The sequence below is a fragment of the Amblyomma americanum genome, unplaced genomic scaffold (genome assembly GCF_052857255.1).
Source record: "Amblyomma americanum isolate KBUSLIRL-KWMA unplaced genomic scaffold, ASM5285725v1 scaffold_19, whole genome shotgun sequence".
NCBI lineage: Eukaryota > Metazoa > Arthropoda > Arachnida > Ixodida > Ixodidae > Amblyomma > Amblyomma americanum.
The window spans coordinates 1,274,362-1,296,646 of NW_027526491.1; the positions used below are offsets into that span (position 1 = coordinate 1,274,362).

Below are 22,285 nucleotides of genomic sequence, written 5' to 3' on the forward strand. Positions count from 1 at the left end.
TTCTGTCCTCCTGCTAACTTTGCAAAGATGTCCTCAATGCGGGGTAAGGGATACTGGTCCACCACCAAGTGAGGGTTGATTGTGGCTTTGAAGTCTCCACATATGCGGACAGTTCCATTTGCTTTCACTACAGGCACTATGGGCGTGGCCCAATCACTGTGATTCACTTTTGTCAAGATGCCGACTGCTTCCAACCGTTCAAGCTCAGTGTTCACTTTCTCCTTCAAGGCATAGGGCACCTGTCGTGGCCTGCAGAACTTCGGTTGCACACCACTTTGAAGACGCAGTTTCAGTTTGATGTGCTTGAGTTTTCCAATGCTATCATCGAAGACGTCCCTGTGTTCTGCGAGGATCTTGTTCAGTTGATCTGCACGTGGCCCCAGTTGGTTGTCGATCCTCAATACGCTGCTCAGCTCAAGAAGGTTGAAACGATTAATCCAGTCTCTTCCGAAGAGCGGAGGTCCTGGAGTGTCGACTAAAAAGAACTGCACGCGTTGCGTTGACTTCCCAAACGTGACATTGGCTGTTGCCACACCGTTAGGTCTAAAGGTTTGACCAGTCAGCGTTTTGAACCGTACTGAAGTTCCCTCCAGAGGCAGATGAGAGAGATGCGCTTCGTACGTGGTTCTTGGCACAAGAGAATACTTGGATCCAGTGTCCATCTCCATTTCCAATGTGTGCCCTTCGATCTGTGGCTTCAGCCAGATCGGACTGCTTTTGTTCCCATCGTCGACATGTGCCAGAAGTTCAAATGCATCACTGTCTTGTTCAATGGCATGCACTTGACTTTTTGAAGCCTGCCTATTCTTGTAAGTAAGGCTTGACCGGCGTGGTGCTCTATTGGCGTCGCTTGACTTGCTTTTACACGCGGTACTAATGTGGCCAACTTTATTGCACTTGTGGCAAACACTTGTGAGAAACTTGCATTTCGACGGTGGATGCCCCTTGCGGTCACACCTGTAACATCGTCGTGCTTCCTTCTCGACATGAGCCACGGAAGCCGGCACTTCTTCCCTGCTTTTGAATTCGGCGATGTCCTTCACGGCAAGTTCATGTGCTACTGCTTCGTCAAGGGCGTGCTCTAGCGTAACCTTTTTTGCGGTTAGCAATCTCTGCTGGACTTGCACGTAGCGAAGACCGCACACAAATTTATCCCGCAGTGCCTGGTTCAAAAATGACCCAAAGTTGCAGTTCTGTGAAAGCCGCCGCAGTTCTGCCATATATTCGTTAGCAGACTCGCCTTCTCTCTGAAGTCTCTTGTAGAACCGATGTCGCTCAGACATTTCAAGGGGCACAGGTGAAAAGTAGTCTCCCAGGTACTTTTTAATGTCTGCGTACGTTTTCTCTGAGGGTTTGTTCGGCGTGGTCAGCTTGCGAAGGATTGCGTAAGTTTTTGCTCCCATGCTTGTAATTATAGCCGCTACCTTCTTCTCTTCCGGTAAGCTGTTGAGCGCGAAGTATTCGTCCGCCCTTTCTATATACGACGACCAGTCTTCAACAGTGTCATCGAAACTGTCGAGCTTACCGATTAGCGCTGCTTGAGCTGCCATTGTTCTCCCGCCCAGCGTAGGGCTCGCAGAGTTAGGCCTGACACTTCGTGTTTGTCAATGCTCTTCTTGCGGCTGCCAGTTACTGTCGCTTGATGTGGTGATCTTCAGGCCGTTCTTGGAGCGTTCTTGATCCGGTCCTCGTCGCCATTTGTTGTGTCTGCACTTCATTTATTGCACAACTAAGAACATGGTACAATACTGACACACAACATTGAATCCATGCCGCCGGCACCACACACACACACACAGCGTCAATACGCGCGCATGCAGCTTGTGTCCACAGTTGCCAACACACGCACGGTACGCCGCTGCTTTTGGCACACAACAATGGCATCATAACAATCCGTTGACAGCTTGATATAATGCAGCCATATTGTTCCAACACACATTGAAAGCCTGCACTGTGTCCTTGCCATCCAGTGTTCTCACCCAAATTTTACAGTACGAGCTGCAAAGTGAAGCCATGCATCAGGTCATTCACAATGTACGCATGGTTCTGCAACCTGCACAAGAAATCAAAAATAGTTACGCTCTGATTCAAATACAGCCTCTGGATGCGGTGACAGGCCAAACTCGGCCTGCTTATCAACAGGGCTATAAGTGGAAACATACAGACACGGAGACTGGGGCCATCTACGCAAATGACAAAGGGACGTGACTTTATTAGGATTAAGTAAAATGACTTGCTTTATCATAAACATGTAATGTTCAAGTGAGGCACTGGGTAGTTTTGCCTGGAAAAAAAAAGGACAGAAAAAAGTTCTGCCTGAAGGCATATGCCGTGACTGTGATTTACGCTTTTTCGGACAGCTCTAAACTTCCCTCCATTCGCATGAAACCATATTGCGACCTACGCAAACAGGAGCATACAGTAGGCATAAGCAGCTCTGCCCCAATTTTGGCGTGAATATAAGTGCACTCAGGGTTAGCAGCACTCATGAGCAGCACATTTTTGGTAGTAGCACGAGGAAGAACGTGATTCCAGTGGTGAGAAAACATAAGAGGCCAAGCAAGCATCTCACCATGGGCTGTTGGGTGCTTGTGCCCTTGTGTTACAGTCATGCTGCCTTCTGGCGTCTCAGTTCCAGTAGCCTGGTCCAGCCGCGAAATCGTTGCCGGACTGTGCTCGGAGGGGAGATGTCTAATCCGTCTCTTCAGCCATGGTCTCCCTGTATAAGGCATTGACACGACATTTGAAGCAGTGCCCAGTATGGACAGCTGCATTGCTCACCATCAAGTCATTGCAATTTGCTCAGCTAAGCTCGGTGTAACGATGTTTTGCCACAACTGCCGTAATTATCCCTGCACTATGGTGTTGCGCTGCATATAAGAAAATCGCTATCATTCGCATGACATTTGAATAGTAGGAGCTAAGTGTCATGCTCTTCCACACACACACGCATGCACAAACACACGCAATTATCCCTGCACTATGGTATTGAGCTGCATATCAAAAAATCGCTATCATTAGCATGACATTGGTCTAGTAAGAGCTAAGTGTCATGCTCTCCCTCTCTCACGCATGCACACACATGCACACACACATTAAAAAGAGGCCAAATCAAATTATTTCTTAATCATGATGGCAGCAGACTTACTGCCGTTTAGCCCAATTACGAAACATATCACCTTAATCCATGTTTCTCGCGTTTTGCAAGAACTCTTTTCTCTATTCATTCCTTTGTCTCCATGGATTGGCCAGCCCTGCCATCCATACTGGAGCCCGTGAATCACATGGTTTGTTAACCTGTCAATGATGCTGTCACAATTAAGTTGCAGCGGTATACTAACTGTATATGAAAAAAATAATAAAGTTGAGAAGTGGATTGTTACAGAGTATGGTCCCTGGTCACCGTATGCCATCTAGCTGTCGTGACAGTCAAGGGATCAAGGCTCTACAGAATTCAGTTTAATGCTTATGTAGGCTGTTTTTGATTATCTTAAATTTTAGCACTATGTTCCAATGTCGATCAGCTACTATGTTTCTCCCTCGCATATGAGTTATTCTTCGAACTTTGTGAAAAAAAATGCTTATATCAACAGGGCTATAAATGGAAACATACAGACACGGAGACTGGGGCCACCTACGTAAATGACAAAGGGACGTGACTTTGTTAGGATTAAGCAAAATGACTTGCTTTATCATAAACATGTAATGTTCAAGTGAGGTACTGGCTAGTTTTGCCTGGAAAAAAAAAGGACAGAAAAAAGTGCTGCCTGAAGGCATATGCTGTGACTGTGATTTACGTTTTTTCGGACAGCTCTAAACTTCCATCTTCCATTTCCTTAGACCTCTTGTAGTTGCCAATGGGCTGTGCTACATATACACACATATGAAAGAATGCAAGTCTTTGAAACAAGCTGCAAGATGCCTTGCTTCAAGTGACCACCTCAATACCAAGGCCCTAACTGTATGGCACTCCAGACCCGTTATGGGATATACGCTATGGCAAAAGCATTCCAACCAGCAGCCACATAGATACATGTCTAAGCTTCTCATATACATTGTGTCATGACACGTGTCGTAAATGTATGCAAGGAAGGACTGCCCCTGTCTGCGGTCAACTGCAAGAACGTATTGCAAGAGTAGACCATTCCCGCTCTGCATTTAGCAGCTGTGGTTATTTACCGCCACTGGTGTCTCGCCTTCACCAGCTGCTCTTAGTTACTGCAGAATCTGGCGGCACTGATCCCCTTCAGTTCGGACTGGTAATAATTGCTGACTGCAGTCACCACTTGTAGTACGACAAAAAAAAAGGTGCTCCCTCGGATTTGCCATTGTTAAAAAGGTTTTATGATGAAACGGCCACCTCGGCAACACTTCGAGAGGCTTTTCAGCATCCTAGCAGAACAAACAGGAAAACCCATACTGTGTGACAAAACGTCTGTCACCTATGTCCTAAAGTCTGGGCAAAGTTGGAGGCGCCAGGTATGTAGAACCTATAAACAACATCAAACCATATTGCGACCTACGCAAACAGGAGCAGCATATGATAGGCATACGCAGCTTTGCCCCAATTTTGGCGTGAATATAAGTGCACTCAGGGTTAGCAGCAAGCATGAGCAGCACATTGTTGGTAGTAGCACGAGGAAGAACGTGATTTCAGTGGTGAGACAATATAACAGGTCAAGCAAGCAACTCACCATGGGCTGTTGGGTGCTTGTGCCCTTGTGTTGCAGTCATGCTGCCTTCTGGCGTCTCAGTTCCAGTAGTCTGATCCGGCCACGAAATCGTTGCTGGACTGTGCTCGGAGAGGGGACGTCTAATCCGTCTCTTCACCCATGGTCTGCCTGTATAAGGCATTGACACGACATCTGAAGCAGTACCTCTGAAGCAGTACCATCTGAAGCAGCAGCATGAATTAACTATGAATCTATGAATGGATGGTTTGGTTTCCTTGTGTTGTTGGAACTGTATACATGCCTCGTTCCAAACAATAAACACCAGTTGAAAGTCAGCGCTCGTGTGTGTCGTGTCTCCCTTCGTGTCCGTGTCTTAGTGAGCGCTGTTCTGGTTATAATGAGTTACCAACTCGCCCAAGGATCTGTTTTAACCCAGTATGGGTAGCTGTCCACCATCTAGTCATTGCAATATGCTGAGCTAAGGTCGGCGTAACGATGTTTTTCCACAACTGCTGCAATTATCCCTGCACTATGGTGTTGAGCTGCATATTGCTATGATTAGCATGACATTGGTCTAGTAGGAGCTAAGTGTCATGCTCTCTCTTTCTCTCGCACACACGCGCGCACACACACTTAAAAATTAAAGAGACCAAATCAAATTATTTTTAATCATGATGGTAGCAGGCTGTGACTGCCGTTTAGCCCAATTACGAAACATGTCACCTTCATCCAAGCAACAAGCATCAGATTGCGATGCTTCGCAGTTACTGCCCATGAATAAAAGTTCATGCTGTCACCTAGTTACTTGTGATGGCATGATAACAGTCCTTTGACAGCTTGATATAATGCAGCCATATTGTTCCAACACACATTGAAAGCCTGCACTGTGTCCCTGCCATCCAGTGTTCTCACCCAAATTTTACAGTACGAGCTGCAAAGTGAAGCCATGCATCAGGTCATTCACAATGTACGCATGGTTCTGCAACCTGCACAAGAAATCAGAAATACTTACGCTCTGATTCAAATACAGCCTCTGGATGCGGTGACAGGCCAGACTCGGCCAGTTGAGGCAGCAGCGCCGTTGTGGTTGGCTGCACTGGCTCAGATGAAGCTGCAAGTGCCACGGACTCGAGGACAGAGGCCGGAGCAAGCTCGGGGGAAGCCGGCAGAGCCGCCACTGGCCCCTCCTGACCAAGATTTTGCTGCTTCAGTTCACAGCGAGCGGCAGATTCTGCCACCTGACTTAGCATAAAAAGGTCTGGTGGCCAAGCTGTCTGTGGTGGTTCTGACCGAGCAGGCACGTCCAGTCCTGTCTCCTGCACAGAGATAGCCCCAAGCGCCATCGGTCCTGCAACGTGCTCCAACATCCCTGCAATATCCTGTGGTAGTTTGGAGGAAGCTGAAGTCATCGTAAGTTCCTCCACAGCTTCCATTACAGGGGCCTGCAACTCCATCTTGGAGACAGCAGCAGACTTCAGCTCTTCTGACAGAGATGCCTGCGTGCTAGCTACCAATACATGTCTGGATTCAGATGCTTCTGAAAGAGGTGACACCTCCGGCAAAAGGCCTGGGTTCAGTGCAGATATAGCTACAGGCGCCATTGCCTCTTCAGCATGCTCCAGCTGCATTGCTGTTTCCTGGGGCAGCTCAAAGGATCCTGAAGTCACCATTAGTTCTCTCGCAGCTTCCATTGCAAGATTCTGCTGCTCCAGTTTGGAGGAAGTAAAAGGCTCCAGCTGCTCCTCCAGATATTCCTGCACACTAGCCCCCGACGGCTGTGTGGGTTGGGGTGGTTCTGAAGTAGGAGTCAGCTCTGGCACAGGCCTTAGGTCTGGTGCAGAGACAGATGCAAGCGCCATTGTGTCGTTGACGTGCTCCAGCATCCCTGCAGTCTCGTGTGGCAGTTTGGAAGAAACTGAAAGTGCCACAAGTTCCTTAACATCTCTCATTGCAAGATCCTGCTGCTCATCCAGAGATTCCTGCATGTGAGCCTCTGACAGTCTTTTGGGTTGGGGTGGTTCTGAAGTTACTTCCAGCACTAGCCCTGGCTCTGGTACAGAGATGGATGCAAATGCCATTTGCTCTTTGCCATGCTCCTGCCCCTCAGCCGCATCCTGTGGCAGTTCGAAGGAAGCCAAAGGCACCACAGGTTCCTCCAGAGTAGCAGGCTCCAGCTGCTCCTCCCGAGATACCTGCACACAAGCCTCCAACAGACGTGTGGGTTGGGATGGTCCTGGAGGAGGAGTAGACTCCGGCACTGGCTCTGGTGAAGAGGTCTCTGGCTCTGGTGGAGAGGCCACTGACTGCAGTGACCAGGGCAGCCATAGGGATATGGAGGGCAGGTCTGGTAAGGTGACCTCAAATTGGTCAACTTTGCTTTCCTCCCCACCATGTGGAGGAGATGGAGGCAAGGGAGTGAGCGACCGGCGATCCCCCATTTCTGCTCTCATGTTGATCAGCATGCTTCTCTCATCAGAGGCACCGTCACCTGCAAGTAAATTAACAAAGCAAAGTGCATTCTCCCATACTAAACACAACGAAATGTAGGGGGAAAACGTGAGTGAAAGTGAACACAGACGAAAATTAGTGACCAACCAACATATGTATGAAAAAAATTCACCATTCTACCTCGTTCATTTCAGACACAGATAATCGTAGAACAAAAAATAAAAAAAATCCTCTCATACTACTTGGCCTGGGAAGAAGCTTTGTTCTTGTTCGATGATATCAAAATAAATTTCCCATGGTACAGCCTTTCTTGGCTTGAATAGTGTGGTTGGATTTTGCTGGAATTTTTTCCCTTTTTTGGTTCTCGTGAAAATCGAGGCAAAAACCTATGGGGAGAAGCGTGGAGGCTAGCGAGAACGGTTTAGTTTAAGTTGAGGACAGCACACCAAACTGAAGAAGAACGATAGGTGTAACGTTAAGCTGGAAGTGGGCAGATTGGGTGAGGGAACAAACGCAGGTTAATGACATCCTAGTCAAAATCAAGAGGAAGAAATGGGCTTGGGCAAGGCATGTAATGTGAAGACAAGATACCCCGATGGCCCTTAAGGTGGGTTCAGACAAGCGGACTGAATCGCGTATGGCCCGCGCGCGTCAGCGCGGTTATTGCGACACGTGACCAAGCATCTGTCAGTCGGTCTGGACGTCGAGCATTCACACGAATCCAGCGTACAATCTGCACGTCCTCTCTCCTGCAGCGTGCTTGCGGAACAAACAGGAAAACCCATACTGAGTGACAACACGTCTGTTACCTATGTCCCACAGTCTGAGCAAAGTTGGAGGCGCCAGGTATGTAGAACCTATAAACAACATCAAACCACATTGCGACCCATGCAAAGAGGAGCATATGGTATGCATACGCAGCTTTGCCCCCATTTTGGCGTGAATATAAGTGCACTCAGGGTTAGCAGCACGCATGAGCAGCACATTTTTGGTAGCAGCATGAGGAAGAACATGATTTCAGTGGTGAGACAATATAACAGGCCAAGCAAGCATCTCACCATGGGCTGTTGGGTGCTTGTGCCCTTGTGGTGCAGTCATACTGCCTTCTGACGTCTCAGTTCCAGTAGCCTGATCCAGCCGCAAAATCTTTGCTGGACTGTGCTTGGAGGGGAGACGTGCACACCGTCTCTTCAGCCTTTGTCCACCTGTATAAGGCATTGACACGACATCTGAAGCAGTACCCAGTATGGGCAGCTGCATTGCCCACCATCCAGTCATTGCAATATGCTGAGCTAAGCTTGGTGTAACGATGTTTTGCCACAACTGCTGCAATTATCCCTGCACTATAGTGTTGAGCTGCATATAAGAAAATCGCTATCATTAGCATGACACTGGTCTAGTAGGAGCTAAGTGTCATGCTCTAGGTTACTTGCCACATCAGTTCTGTAGCACCTTTCAGTGTTTTTGTTTACCCATGATACACAAGGGTTTTAACCGTTACATATGGTGCATTGATGGCTGCGAGACAACAGCTAACTAACTTCATTTACTGGAAGGCACAGCCTCCAGAACAAACGAAAGCAGAAAAATACCTTACTATTATTTATCTTTTATTGTCTCTTGTCAAGTAGAGTAGTTACTAAGCATTCATTTGAGACAAGAGATAATTTACCAATCTAGAAGACATGCCACCAGTGAGAGCCAAACCAACGACCTATATGTTGTTTGTGCGACCCTACAACTTCATTAGCAGGTTCAGCTCTTTTCTTATACTTCGTTACATCTTCTTCTGTCTGAAATGATCACCCAATTACTTTTCCACTGTTCCAGCGACAATAAAGAATAAATCACAACAGTAATGTTTCCCTATGCTTTCCTTGGTTTCAAAGACTGTTAGGATCTTTAGTTTTTTGTATGCGTTCTAATACAACCTTAATCTTACCTATTCTCAGCTATACATGTACACAATAAAGGAGCTTAAGCTGATAACTTCCTGTTTTGTCCCCCACCCCTGAAATACAGCTGCCTCGTTCTTGCTTGCTATGGTGTTGACGTACAAATGCGAACGCACCTTGGTCTCTTGGAGCCTCCGAGGCTGCCTGGTTCCATGTCCGCACATATATCAACGCTCTGGAGCAGTTCTGCACACATGCAGAAACCACACGATGAACACATGAAGAACACATTCAATACACCTCTTTTAGAACCAATGCATGCAAGCAAATCTGCTGCAAGCTTTCGGATTCCTCCGCAGAGGCAGAAAGAAGGCCAAGAACACTCTGTGCCAGGTTCTCCCCGACCATAACCAAAGCTCTTCAAATTGTTGAACTGGCCTCCTTCATGCAAGACGGCGACGAACACACACAAGAGGGCCCTGGTGTCACCTCCTAAGCACATCGTCTGCCAACAGTTACAGACTGCCTCATATTGCTTCCAAGAAAATTATACAAAATGCTTTACTCATGGCTGCAGTCAGCTAGCTGCGCTAATCCTCATTCGGTCATGGAGCTGAAAAAAATTTCTGATTACATTTCGAGGCATTGTTCAAGACAGGCTGCTCCTCTTTTAGTTATCTAATACACAACAAAATGCAAAAACTGCCCTAAGACTGGAATAATCACAAAGTGAACAAGGGAAAGGAAAGTCTCAGATTGCTTGCCAATGTTTCGACAAGAGGTCTTGTCTTCGCCTGGGCATCCATCACTGGCATCCAAAGTGATGCAAGTATTTAAAGAAAGTGATTGTACAGTATTTTTAACCTTCACTTGCTATAAGATATGCTCGAACACTTCCTGTACTCTAACCTAGGTAAAGCACTTCTAGGAAAATATCATTTTTCTCCTGGTCAGCATGGTTTTCCCTCCGGTTTATCATGCACAACACAACTAAATGAACTCAGATGGGAACCCGCACTACGCTAAAAGCTATAGCCCTGGGCATAGATGCATCAAGATCAGGTGAGCAATAACAGGGACTAGTTGGTAGTTCATCGTACACAAAATCACACCAGACTGATCACTAAAATGAGAAGCCACATTTGTGCACCCTTGTGTATTAGTCATCACCCCGGTGCGGTTTTCTGCACAAAGATTTCAGGAGCTCAGAGAACAAATGCTGTGATAACTCGGACTCGTTGCTTCGGTTGAGCAATACGTAGCATATAGTGCCTAGATATGTTTTATTAGAAGCATACCTCCCAAGATAGCAAACTAATTTGCACCAGACATATTTGCAACCAGTTTAAAAACTGATCAACAAGTATATGCACAATCTTCTTTTGCAAAAAAATTGCCACACCTAGTTAGCTTTCATTTTCATAATAATCTCGAGAGGATAAGCAATTGTTTACCCTTGCATAAACAGTACATTGTTCTGAACAGTGTAACATCAGATCTATAAAGTGCACTTTTATTCCTTGTGTTGTGAGGGCCAGTGTCAGTGCCGCGAGCAGGTGTCAAAGTGGAGCACTGTGGAACAAGCTGATGGGGACGGCAACGCGGTGGCCTGGGGGAAGGGCGCAGGAACTGGACATGCGTGGTGCTTGGTATGAGCGGGGAGGACTGCCGCGGTGGAGACATACACGTGCGTGAACTGCGGCATGCGAAGGACACCGGCATGGGGGAGTGCGCGACGGTATATGACCTTGGTCTAGTAAATAAACTTTGAGGCCTAATAGTGTCAATAAATGACTGAGCAGCAGACCTTCCATCCACCATCATCAGGCCATACGCTAATGACTGTGCTGTATACTGTCCAATCAAATTCCTTGACGATGTGTCTATTTTGCAGTCTAAAGTCAAAAAAGTCTCTCTCTGGTGCAATCTATGGCAGATGACTTTCAGTACTGAAAAATGTTATGTGCAGTTTACAAAAAGAAAGGATGAAAAAAGCCCTCCCTTAGCTCGTGTAAAACAAATAATGTGGTTTGAACTACAGAAACTGTTAAATATATTGAAGTTACATTTACTGAAGTGCTTCACTGGCCTAATCATACTAAATTACAGCAAAAAGCTTATTGTTTTTACCAAAGTGATTTTTAAGCACACTCAGTCATCCTTGAAAGTAAACATACCTGACTAACATTATGTCTGCCTTAGAATATGAATGTATAACTTGGGATCAACACAAAAGAAACCTCACAGATAAAATGGAACAAGCGCAAAAAAGGAAGCAGTACGCTTTGTCACAGGAAATTATAATTTTGCTGGCAGAGGCTATGCAATGTAAGTAAAGCCCTTCGTTTTTCATGTAAAACACACTTTTACCTGGTTTTTGCACACCGAACTTCTTTCTTAAGAATCAGGTCAAACCCGATTTTTCCCTGAAAGTGGGCCGGCCTTCTAGACCATATTGGTCTTCAGCTCACAAAGCTCAAGACACCACAAGAAAATTTGTGGATATCTAAAGCTTATTGCAGAGGGGTGTCTTTGGTCAATCAAGGACCCTGAACCTCTTTTAATTCTTGTTCTTATGAGGTGGACGAATCTGAGGACAAGTTCGAAAAGGACGATGTAGAAACGAGAGGCCAGAACATGGGTGCCGACAAGACGTTGTATATCAATTTCGCTTAGGAAGCACCATCCACGCTGACAACACCCTGACCCAACACCTTCCGCATTTAAAATCGTCGCTATGATGTTTAATGTTTTCACATAATACAAATAATGGCAGGATGTGGTATTGCTCAGACGCGGGAGTCTCTCATGGGAGACTGATAGAGTATGCGATGGAATATTTGTAACAGGGTATAAAAAAATCTTAACTAGTAAATAACTTTTTACTGGAATCTGCAATTTCCATTTTGTTTATGAAATATTGAGCAAAACAAGAAAATTTCGTGTCTAGCAGAAAAACAAATCATTGCCATTATACTGTCTTGTGTACCACAAAAGCCCAAACTACGTAAAATTTTTTTTCTGAGTAACCCAATTTTCACCCAAATTTGAGCTAGAAAAATATGGTCGGTTTTCTACACCCCCCACATCGAAAAGAAAAAGAACCCAAAACGAAGGGCCCTGAATATAAGGAGGTCTAGGTTAGAAAATGTTCGCTATGCACAGAAAAAAAACCTGATCAAAATTTCACAACACGTACGTTCTCATCATACTCGAGCAAAAGTTCAGCCTGGCAGGGTTAATCCACATGCATATCTCAAGCCTTGGCGGTGCCTTGAATGTACACACAAAATCTGGCAGACAGTTCTTCCCTAACGAGTTCTCCACGCTTTCTGCTATGGGCCTCCAGGCATACATAAACATGCGACAGTGTTTTATAGATCATATTTAGTTAAATACTTGCATGACAGAATGCACCTTTAAATCAAAATTACAAATAATCTCATGGAAAAGCACGAGACACTTGGGAGCTGTTTGGCCGCAGGAAGCTGAAATCTGGTTTAGACAAATCAACCAACTTGGAAGCCTGCTCAGAGCACCCCCATTGTTTCGCACTTCTTAAAACACCCACTATGTGCGAGCACAGTGGTACTTGGGGTGCGGAGGCGGTGCATTTTTTCAAGAATTCCGTTTAAAACAAATGCGCATCATATGTACGTGGGTTCTGTTTAGGGTACACACAAATAAAACTGGCACAGGTAGAACACTGTTCGTTAAGAAGCAGCAACAAATTTCGTCTAGGAGAGACAATACATACCAAGAAAATTAGACCGTACCAGTACCACATATAATAATAGCTTTAAATAATTCTTTTTCCTAACACAGTTAGCAACTGGGAGTAGCTCCCTAACAAAGTGATGGCTGCACTTCAAATCAAAAGCACAACTGAGAGCATTGTTCACAGATGCTCCTTAGTGATGATCAGATTCGCTGATGTGTTCTGCTGCTCATTGAGGCATGCAACAATACCTTTAATTTCTTCCCTTACTCTCCGCTGTCGATGTTCCCCGATTATTTGTTGATATATGAGGCGTCCCTGGGAAGCCGATTGCAATTTTTTAAAAATAGGGTGTTTGAGGTAAAGAGAAGCTTTTTGCAGCATGGTAATACCAGTGTTGGTGAACGTCAAAAAACAAGTAAATCACGTGAACTAGTAAAGTGATTAACTAAATTCTAATAGTTAACTGTAAATATTACTGACAGGCATCTGGTTGCAATCAGAGATTTGTAGCTGGCCATTAGTAACGGCCATATCAGTATGATTTAGAGAACGCGGTTACCCTCAGCGCTGTGGCTCGACAAGATTTGGCTATTTCGACTAGTTACGAGCACTGGAGGGGTTGCTTTGCCTGCATGCTTTTCAAAAGCGCGCATATTTGGGTACGATGTAGCCAATATTAGTTGTGCTGGAGCAGCGAGAGTTATCAGGCTTTTGAAATTCTAAAAATTCACATGGCTATTACTAATGGCTGGCTGCAAATCTCTAATTGCAATCTGGTGCCTATCACTATAGTAGTTCAAAAGTTAACTACAGTAGAACCCCTCTATAGTAAAGTGACTCAGACCAGAAAAAATCTTTACTATATCAGGGTCTTTACTATATCAGTTGTTGGTGATGGTATGGCTCTGAGGATGCTCTCTGGAAATTCACTGGCTACTTACTAAACACAGTGTTAGTTTATGAAAGGAACTCACAAATACGTTCCATATACTACTCTTACTGTCTTTTTATGTGTTAATTACTTATCTTCAGTTATCTCATTTCATGTTATCACGTTTTCGATTTTGTTTATGTTCTGAGGAAGTTTGTCTTGAGCGACCCGCGCCTCCTTCTTTCTGCGTTCATAGCCCGCCTTACTTTTTTTTTTTTTCGTGCGCGCCGCACGCTTCGCCTCACGGCCCCAAGATTAAGTTGGCTTCTCCTCACAGCTGTCGATTTTGGTGGTGAAGCTATCTCAAAGAGCGCCGTTTTATTGTCTTTGGTATGCATTTACCTCCGAATATCGGCCTCGCGCGTACCACGTTGTCATCATTCCGCGGGAGGTACGTCGCCAAGGCCAGGCTCTCTTTTCTATAGCCGTTTTATTTGAAAAAAAAAATCCTTACTATAACCGAAAAAAAAAATGTACAGTTTGTCTATGGGAGGCGAAATGGGACCGCAGTTTCACTTTACTATATCCGGGTTCACTATAGTGGGGTTCTACTGTTTTAGAATTTGGCTAAATATCCCTTTACTAATTAACATGATTCCCGTTTTTTGACGTCTGCCAACACTGGTATTACCATGTTGCAAAAAGCCTAATTCTCTTTACTTAAAAAAAAAACCTATACTTCAAGATTAGTGACTGCCTTCCCTGGAACACCTAGAGTAATGCTTAGTGGTTGGTGTGTTGGGTTTTATGGCACATAAAACAGCTGCGGGCTACCATGCACCAAAAACAGGGTCAGAAGGATCTCAGCTGCTGTGCTGCACGGTGGGACGCCAGTTTTTTACAGTGTCACAGTTTGTTAATGAAAGGTCTCCCTTTGTACAATTTCTTACAACTAAGCCCCTCCCCACTACAATAATGCCTTACTACAGTATAGTGTTGTAGGTATAACTAATAAATAAATTAATGAGACAGTGAGTGAGTGAGAGAGTAAGTCAAGTCAATAAACATTTAAATAAAAAGCTCGATAAAATGGCACCTCCTCAAAGACAACAAACAAAGCAATGCTACCACCAATATAAAACTAAAATTTTCTTTAATTCCCTAACAACTGACGCAAAAAAAAAATAATGCAATCAATAAAGCATTGACAACGTACCTCTGCTTTGTCTTGTTTGAGCCAAAACCGCTTCCGGCTGTTATACGATGCCTGTGCCTTTCGCTCCACCTCCAACACTGCACAAACAATGCACTGTTTGGTTCCATTGCCTCAACCCCTGACAAGTAAAAGTGGCACATCAGTATTTCGGCAGCCGTGGCCAAACCAGCACCGTCTGCTCGCCCTTATTACGATTATATACCTGCACAGACAACAGCATTTCGATAGAAGAAGCCAATTATGTTTCCGATCACCGAATTTATACTCAATGACAAAACTAAGAGAGAAAACGGTGAGGCAGGGATGCTTTAGGCAGGCACATTAGAAGGGCAACTCTAGTGATTTTTCAATTATCAGAGTGAAAACAGCACAAACTTCATGAAGGACGCAGAAAGGGAAGACGGAATGCAGACGCTGAACTAACAACTGAAGGCTTATTACTCTGACACCTCGAAGTTGTTAGTTCAATGTCTGTCTCGTCTTCCCTTTCTGAGTCCTTCGTGAAGTTTGTGCTGTTTTCGTAGTGATGAACAACCAACTAGCTCATGGTGTGTTCTTCAAGCTCATTTCAATGATCACTTATTAGAATTAAACTTTCATGTAGATTTTTCTCTCTGCCCTAGATCATTTTGGACAAGCTTGGCACTATTCAATTTTAAAGTTTACCATTTTTATCATTCCAGTTTAGGCAATTCTTATACTTAAAAGTGCATCTGTGATGTCGCAAACATTACCTACAACCTGCTTCCTGCTCGCTGAACAAAAATTTCAAAGCTTATATTAGGCCATTTCAACCACCTTATTACTGGAGTTAGTCATCACTCTCTGAGCCATGCTGTGCTGTGTACCGTCCAGACGTAACGAACAAAAGCAGAAATTAAATTGAACATGCTGTTTCACACAGCCATGATGAATGCAATGTGTTACTAGAAATGAGCTGTGCAAGCCTATATACTACAACTTTTCAGCAGTCATTCTTCCTGCGCACAGCATAAGACTGGAATGGAATGGCCACTGAAGTTGCCACCATCGTCGACCCAGTAACATTCAAGCAGCTCATCGATAACAATTCATCGTGATTTTCATTGAATTTCTTTGTAGCAATAGCTACATTACGCTAGCATTTCGAGCCTTCAGTGTGGCGGTGCCGCCACGTTGTTAGTCACGTGGTGCGGAGCAGCTGCCGGTGGCGCGGCGCTCTGGCGAAACTGAGTGGAGGGGGAGTGGAGAGGGGGGAAAGAGTGAATCACGTCCAGGGACGAAGATGAAGAAGGAACGCCCAGCGAAACGGAGCGGCGAAAGGCTGACTTTGCAATTCGACTGAGCGAGTTCCACTCGGCCAGATGTAGCTATCTCGTCACTCCAGGTTTAACCAGAGCTAAACCACAGCCATTTTTTTTTGCCTTGCAATACGCCCACTCCCTCGTGCAATTATCTTGACATGGGACCCTTGAGGAATCAAATAAACAAATAAACAAAATGATGCTCAACACAGACTTTCATGAAGCGCAAGCTACACTACTCTTGTGCCACATGCTTTAAGATGAGGGTGCAGCCACTGGCATCAGCATCCCTTGCGCTGTCTCACAGGTGCTCAGTAAAACATTGACTGAACAGGCTACGACTCAACAAAAGCTGAGGCTACAGTTATCCCTGGTAGCATCCCACAAGTATACATGCTTTGCATACAACCACCCATGCACGACAAGTGCCACTTTTTTTTTTTTCTGCTCAATATCCTATCACAAGTACAGAGAAAAGAGAGAGAAAGTTGCTGCCAGTCAGCAACCCCCCACAAGGTGTCCACCCACCATCGTCGGGCAGCTGCTGCTCCTCCTCGTAAGACCTGCACAATGAAGAGAGGATTGGCAAACAAACAGAACACGCTTCCTTCACGGTGTTACAGTAATGACAGCCATTTTGCCGCAGCAACCACTGAATCTCCCACTGTACTGATCATTTTATTTTACTTGCTCGTTAGGGCAGTAAATCAATGTTTGCACACTTAAGGATATCAAAAGAAGGGTGCCGCAGAATTGCCCTATTCTTTCTGCCACCAGGAAATACAGGAAAGAATGTCTACACCTACTACAGTTGCATAGTTTTCACATAGCGATACACAAACAAAAAACGACATGGAGTATAATTTTTCACAGAGTATATGCAAAACAAAAATGTGCCTATGAAATGGTTTCCATATACTATATGCAAAACACAAAGAAATAACATAAAAAGTTTCTAGGACACTTTACTTCCAGTAGCACAAGCTGCAAACGGCATAAGTTGGACAAAAAAAATATGAACTTTACATACAGCATCTTATACACAACAAAAAACAAACATGACAACGCCTAAGTGCCACACAGTGACACTTCACAGCACTGAACTAGACTGGGTGAAAAAAAAATGTTCAAAAGAGCAAACAGCACCTGCGCAATTATGCACAGTAAAAAGGATTTCCCCACAGCATTTCTTTAGACATGCTGTGTGGAAACACACTGATACTTTGTGCTGTAAGCTTGCTTCAGCTTGTTACATTCTACTTAACACATGGGGGTTTCTGGACATAACTGTGCTAAAAATTATATAATTTTCTCTAAGTAAACAATTTCTCTAACTTGCCATTTAACATATACTGCTGCGAATCGAGGGCTACCAGATACAGGTCCTATATTGATCAAATTTTCTCTTTGCAGAAAAGAGCACTGTGTATAATAACATACTCCAACAGGTATCAGTCCAGTACTTCCTAGTTCAATAGGTTGCAGATTTTGCAGTTTCCTTTGCTGTATGAAATGAAAACCGCGATGGTTGTAAATATTATTATACGAAACAATTGCCTTCCTTCAAACATTTCTGTGCTGCCTAACAGGAATACCAGGCATGCAAGCAATATAAATTTTAACTACCCTATAACCTGAAACACCCACTGACAGCACCTAATCGAGTATAATGGGGCTAAAGTATGGAATACCGTGCCACTAGAAATTAAAATGGCTCGGAACTCTCTCTTCTTTGCGTGCATCCTGTTGCTTAAATAACAGTGTAAACGGCCTCTACTAGCTTCGGCTATTAGCTCAACAAATTTTTGTGATTGCTTTTTGTATTCAGTTTGAAAGATAAATAAAAAAAAGAAATAAAGAACGTCCTTCAATGCAAGTTTGGGAATATTTACTTACATGGCCACTGTGTGCTTGTGTTATTTAATGCATCTTCAAAACAGTGTAAATTCCTTTTAAAGAGGGACATATCCATTCCCAGCTCACACACATATATTTGTCTCATTCTGCTTGTAGCAAGAAAAAAAAATTTCCTCTTGGAGCTTTTCTCTCGAGCACAGCGCAAGTTGTCTCTGTATGCGTTCTTCGCGTTGATCAGGGTGGCACTTTGCAAATCAAAGGCACATTAATTTCCACCAAAAACTTTCCGATACATTTTTACACATTACGCACTGACTGTTAAGCGCAGTTGGTTCTAATGTCTTTCAGAAAAGAAAAACCACCACTGCTGTTATGTTTCATTATGGCATGTGAAAATTAGTGCCGAAATGTGGTATCATCCTCCTCTGCAGCGATGCAGAGGTCAACAGCAGATTTTGACAAAATCAAAGCAACAGCCACAAATGCCAGTGCTGCTTTAAGTCTGCCCACTGCACATGAACCTGTGCATTGCATAGCTTTCACTGCCAATGTTATTAGCCAATACAATCTTTGGCTTTCAGGTGCTTCTAGATAGGAGAGAGCTGATGTGTTATATGTCATATGGCATGTGCTTTGTAAATTTGTGAAAATTGGCTGAGGAAATCTTGGCCACCTGCTCCAAGCCATTGGCACGGTTACCATTGGTGCCTTAATTGCTCAAAAGTAAAAAGAAGCTGCACAGATAACCTCAACCTATCTTTATACAGAAGAACTGAACGGAAGATGGTTTAGGATTGGTTTATTGGGGTTTAACATCCCAAGGCGACTCATGCTATGAGGGGGGACACCGTAGTGAAGAGCTCCAGAAACTTCGATCACTTGAGGTTCTGTAATGTGCATTAACATTGCACAGTACACGGGTCTCTAAAACCTCTCCTCCATAGAAATGCAACAGCCGTGGCCGGGATTGAACCCACGTCTTTTGGGTCAGCAACCGAGCACAAACGGGCCCAGGTTTTGAGGAAGCTTCATGTATGTAGCCCACAGCTAACCTCGCTATGAAGTTTGAGGCACTTTCAACGCAAACTTTAGCACAAAGCTTCAATGCGGTGTTGGGCTGCTTTTAATGCTTGCTTTGCTGTGGTCATAGCTGGGCTCAGTGCCACAACAGACATGCCACGTTCCATTTCATAGATATGATGTGTGGCCACGACTACAGGCGCTGTCCACCAACCAGAGAAGCGAGTGGGCAAAGCAAGAGTAACCCAGCCACAGCATGCCAACCCACGCCCATACAGAAACTGTTATATGACCATATGCCACTGGATTCTGCAGAAACAAAAATATTGTCAGCTGTTGATAATTCTGAATTAAAGAGGATGAGCCAAAAAGATTCGGGTGACACTTAAAGGCCAACTACAATAAAAATTTTCACTCCGTAAAAAGGCGTTTTTCTAGTAGTACGCCAACAGAGAGCAGTGAAAATGAGAGTTGACATCCGTAATAGAAGTCAATACCCCGTTTCCAAAAAGTAACTGAGCAACAGGCTTTGTTACGAGCATGATGGCCCTTGCCGAGAGGCGTACAAGCTCGGCGGTCGCCATCAATGGCTACACTCTGAATACACACTGTGTTCCACTGTGCAAACCACACACATGCACTGCCCGTGCCGTGCCCTTTTTATTCTCACATGATCGTGGCGCTGCCTCTTGGTGGCGCCACGTGAACGACTGAATGAAAACGAAACTAGAAATGAGAACAACATTGTAACAGTCCTCCCCCATTAGATTGTTCAAGGAGAGCATTATGGTGAGTAGCGCTGCACTAGCTTGCGGCTCCTAGAGCTTCTTCGCAACCGGGGCATGCGCGTGCTGCACACTGATTTAGGAAAGTATATAGCCGTCTCTTCTGTGCCATTAGTGTCACTCAAGGCTGGCTCAAGCAAGGTTGGTGTCACACACAGTTTCTGGATGCCTGCAAAGCGTCTTGTGTCACAGGAGCCCAGCGGTTGGCTGGGAGGCTTCTTGGGATTGAGGGTGAAGGTGGTCACCGAGCTTGTGTTAGACAGTACCGTCACTGAGAGAGGCTGCAGCTGCTGACTGGCCTGTGGTGCTTGTACCACGTGCAGCTATCCACGGTGGCCCCTGCTGAAAATTCTATGTGAATACGTGGTCACCCACATTTGGCAATGGAGAAGAATGGCATCCTTTATCGGCCTGCAGCTTCTGTCTAAGCTGTCTCAGCAGCACTCAATTATGCAGACTTGGGCGAAGAACATCTAAAGGTGTCTTGAACATCCTTCCCATGAGCATTTAACACGGTGCACTGCCTGTGATTTCATGTGGTATGGTTCTGTAATAAGAACCGTGAAATATGGGTTTGAAGTGATCCACTCTTCTTGATCTTGTTCTTGACAGTCTGTACGACATGCTCTGCCATGCCATTCGAAGCTGAATGGTAGGGAGGTACAAGCATGCAAGACGTATTCTATTACGTGTCAAGAATTCCAAATATTGCTCACTTGCAAAGGCAGGTCCATTATCGGACACGATGAGGTCCGGCAGTCCATGCTGTGCAAATGCTGTTCAGAATGAGTTGATAACAACATCCGCTGACATTGAACTCACTGGGAAAACTTCAACCCATTCTGAGTAGGCGTCAACAATGACCAGGAAAGTATGACCAATGAATGGGCCCCCAAAGTCTATGTGAAGCCTTGACCAGGTTCTCTGAGGAAATGGCCATGGTGTATGCTGAATGCGTTGCGGTGTACGCAGGTAAGATTGGCAGGCTGCACAGCTCTTCACGAGACAAACATCTGGAAGCAAAAGCAATGAGCAGTTCTCGACCATCAGATTCTCGGTGTGCCAAAACTGCGCCATTCCCATACGTAGAGGCATCAGAACTGAGACACAATGGTTTTTTTGGGTCAAAATGCACTAGGACTGGAGCTGATGCTTTTAACTGCTTCACTCCACTGAATGTGTTTTCTTGCTCCTTTTCCCACACCCATTTCTTCTCGTTCATGAAAAGCAAATGCAGAGGATGGAGGCGTCCGGAAAGGTTTGGTAGAAAACGACTGTAGAAGTTCACAAGTCCTAAAAACTTTGGAGTTCCTTGACGTCACAGGGTGCAGGTGCAAGAAGGATGGCAGATACTTTTGCTCAAACTTGGAGACAGCCCTTGTTTGCTTATGATGTGCCCAAGGTATTCAACTTGTTCGACGAAAAAATGGCACTTGTCGAGCTTCAACTTAAGGCCAACACCACGGAGTTGAGAAAGGACATCCCTGAGGTTGCGAAGGTGCTCTACATCATTCGAGCCAGTGAAATGGATGTCATCGAAATATACTACAACATGTGGCAGCCCCCGGAAAAGGTTCTCCATCTCCCTTTGGAACAACGCTGGTGCCGATGACACACCGAAAGGAAGACGTGTGTACTTCAATAATCCCACGTGCATGGAAATTGTGACATACTTTATGGAGTCTTCGTAAATGAAAACAATTGTAACAGGTTTTTGCTTCTAAACTGTATAAGGGAGCCTTTACAGCAGCCTTAAAAACTAAAAAGTGTCACAAAGTGAGTACAAGCATTCATTTTACATTACACACATTCAGAGCTTGAGGGCTGCCATGAGTGCTTCACTATGCAGCTAAGAAACAAACCGTCGTTGCCCGGTTACTTTTGGCAAATACATTAGAAATATTTCGCAAAAATAATCATTTTTCAAACCAAAATTTGAGAACAGAAAAGGCCACCATTATCAAGTGCTGAAAATAACATAAAAACGTACCACTCGGTCTAAAGAGGGGCTGCTAGGGCCAGCAGTTCGGGGGCATTTCGGAAGCTAACTGCTTCCCATACAAAGCGCAGGGAGGGGACATGCATTCCAAGAATGTACAATTAGCGATGCAAATGCTGATCGCAAGAATTTCCAGCACTGCGTACGGACACACGCAAGCAGAGACCGCCTTTTGTTTCAGATGTCTGCTCTGCTAGCAGAGCCTTTGCAAAAACTGTCTTTTTTGGCTGAAAATGCAATAGGTGATGTGGGTTTTATATTCATTTTGACCCATCCAGGCAAGAAACTCACCAGAACGCTTTGTGAAATAAAGGGGACCGCCGTATGCCGGACAACGTTAGCTGTTTTCGATACTTTGGAAATGCATGCAGCATGAGCATTGGAAGGCAGCAGGCGTGTTCGTGCCTCGATGTCTACCAGTGTTTTAGCAATGTAACTGCTCCTAAAATTTTGAAACACTCTTGTACAGTACCACAGCAGGGCTGCCAATGAGGCTCAAGCCTTATTTCCAGCCACA

At 44.8% G+C, this 22,285-nt stretch overlaps 1 protein-coding gene across 1 annotated transcript in view; it reads right to left on the bottom strand.

Annotated features, from left to right (window-relative positions):
• Positions 1–2,258: 2,258 nt before the first annotated feature.
• Positions 2,259–22,285, bottom strand: part of LOC144111959 (uncharacterized) — a 36,900-nt gene continuing 16,873 nt past the window's right edge. The window contains exons 6-13 of the mRNA XM_077645053.1: positions 16,636–16,670; positions 14,825–14,901; positions 9,193–9,262; positions 8,180–8,326; positions 5,686–7,161; positions 4,695–4,841; positions 2,573–2,719; positions 2,259–2,284 (exon numbers count right to left, since the gene is read on the bottom strand). Of these exons, the coding sequence (XP_077501179.1) occupies positions 2,259–2,284; positions 2,573–2,719; positions 4,695–4,841; positions 5,686–7,161; positions 8,180–8,326; positions 9,193–9,262; positions 14,825–14,901; positions 16,636–16,670 (2,125 nt within the window). The remainder of the gene's footprint in view (positions 2,285–2,572; positions 2,720–4,694; positions 4,842–5,685; positions 7,162–8,179; positions 8,327–9,192; positions 9,263–14,824; positions 14,902–16,635; positions 16,671–22,285) is intronic.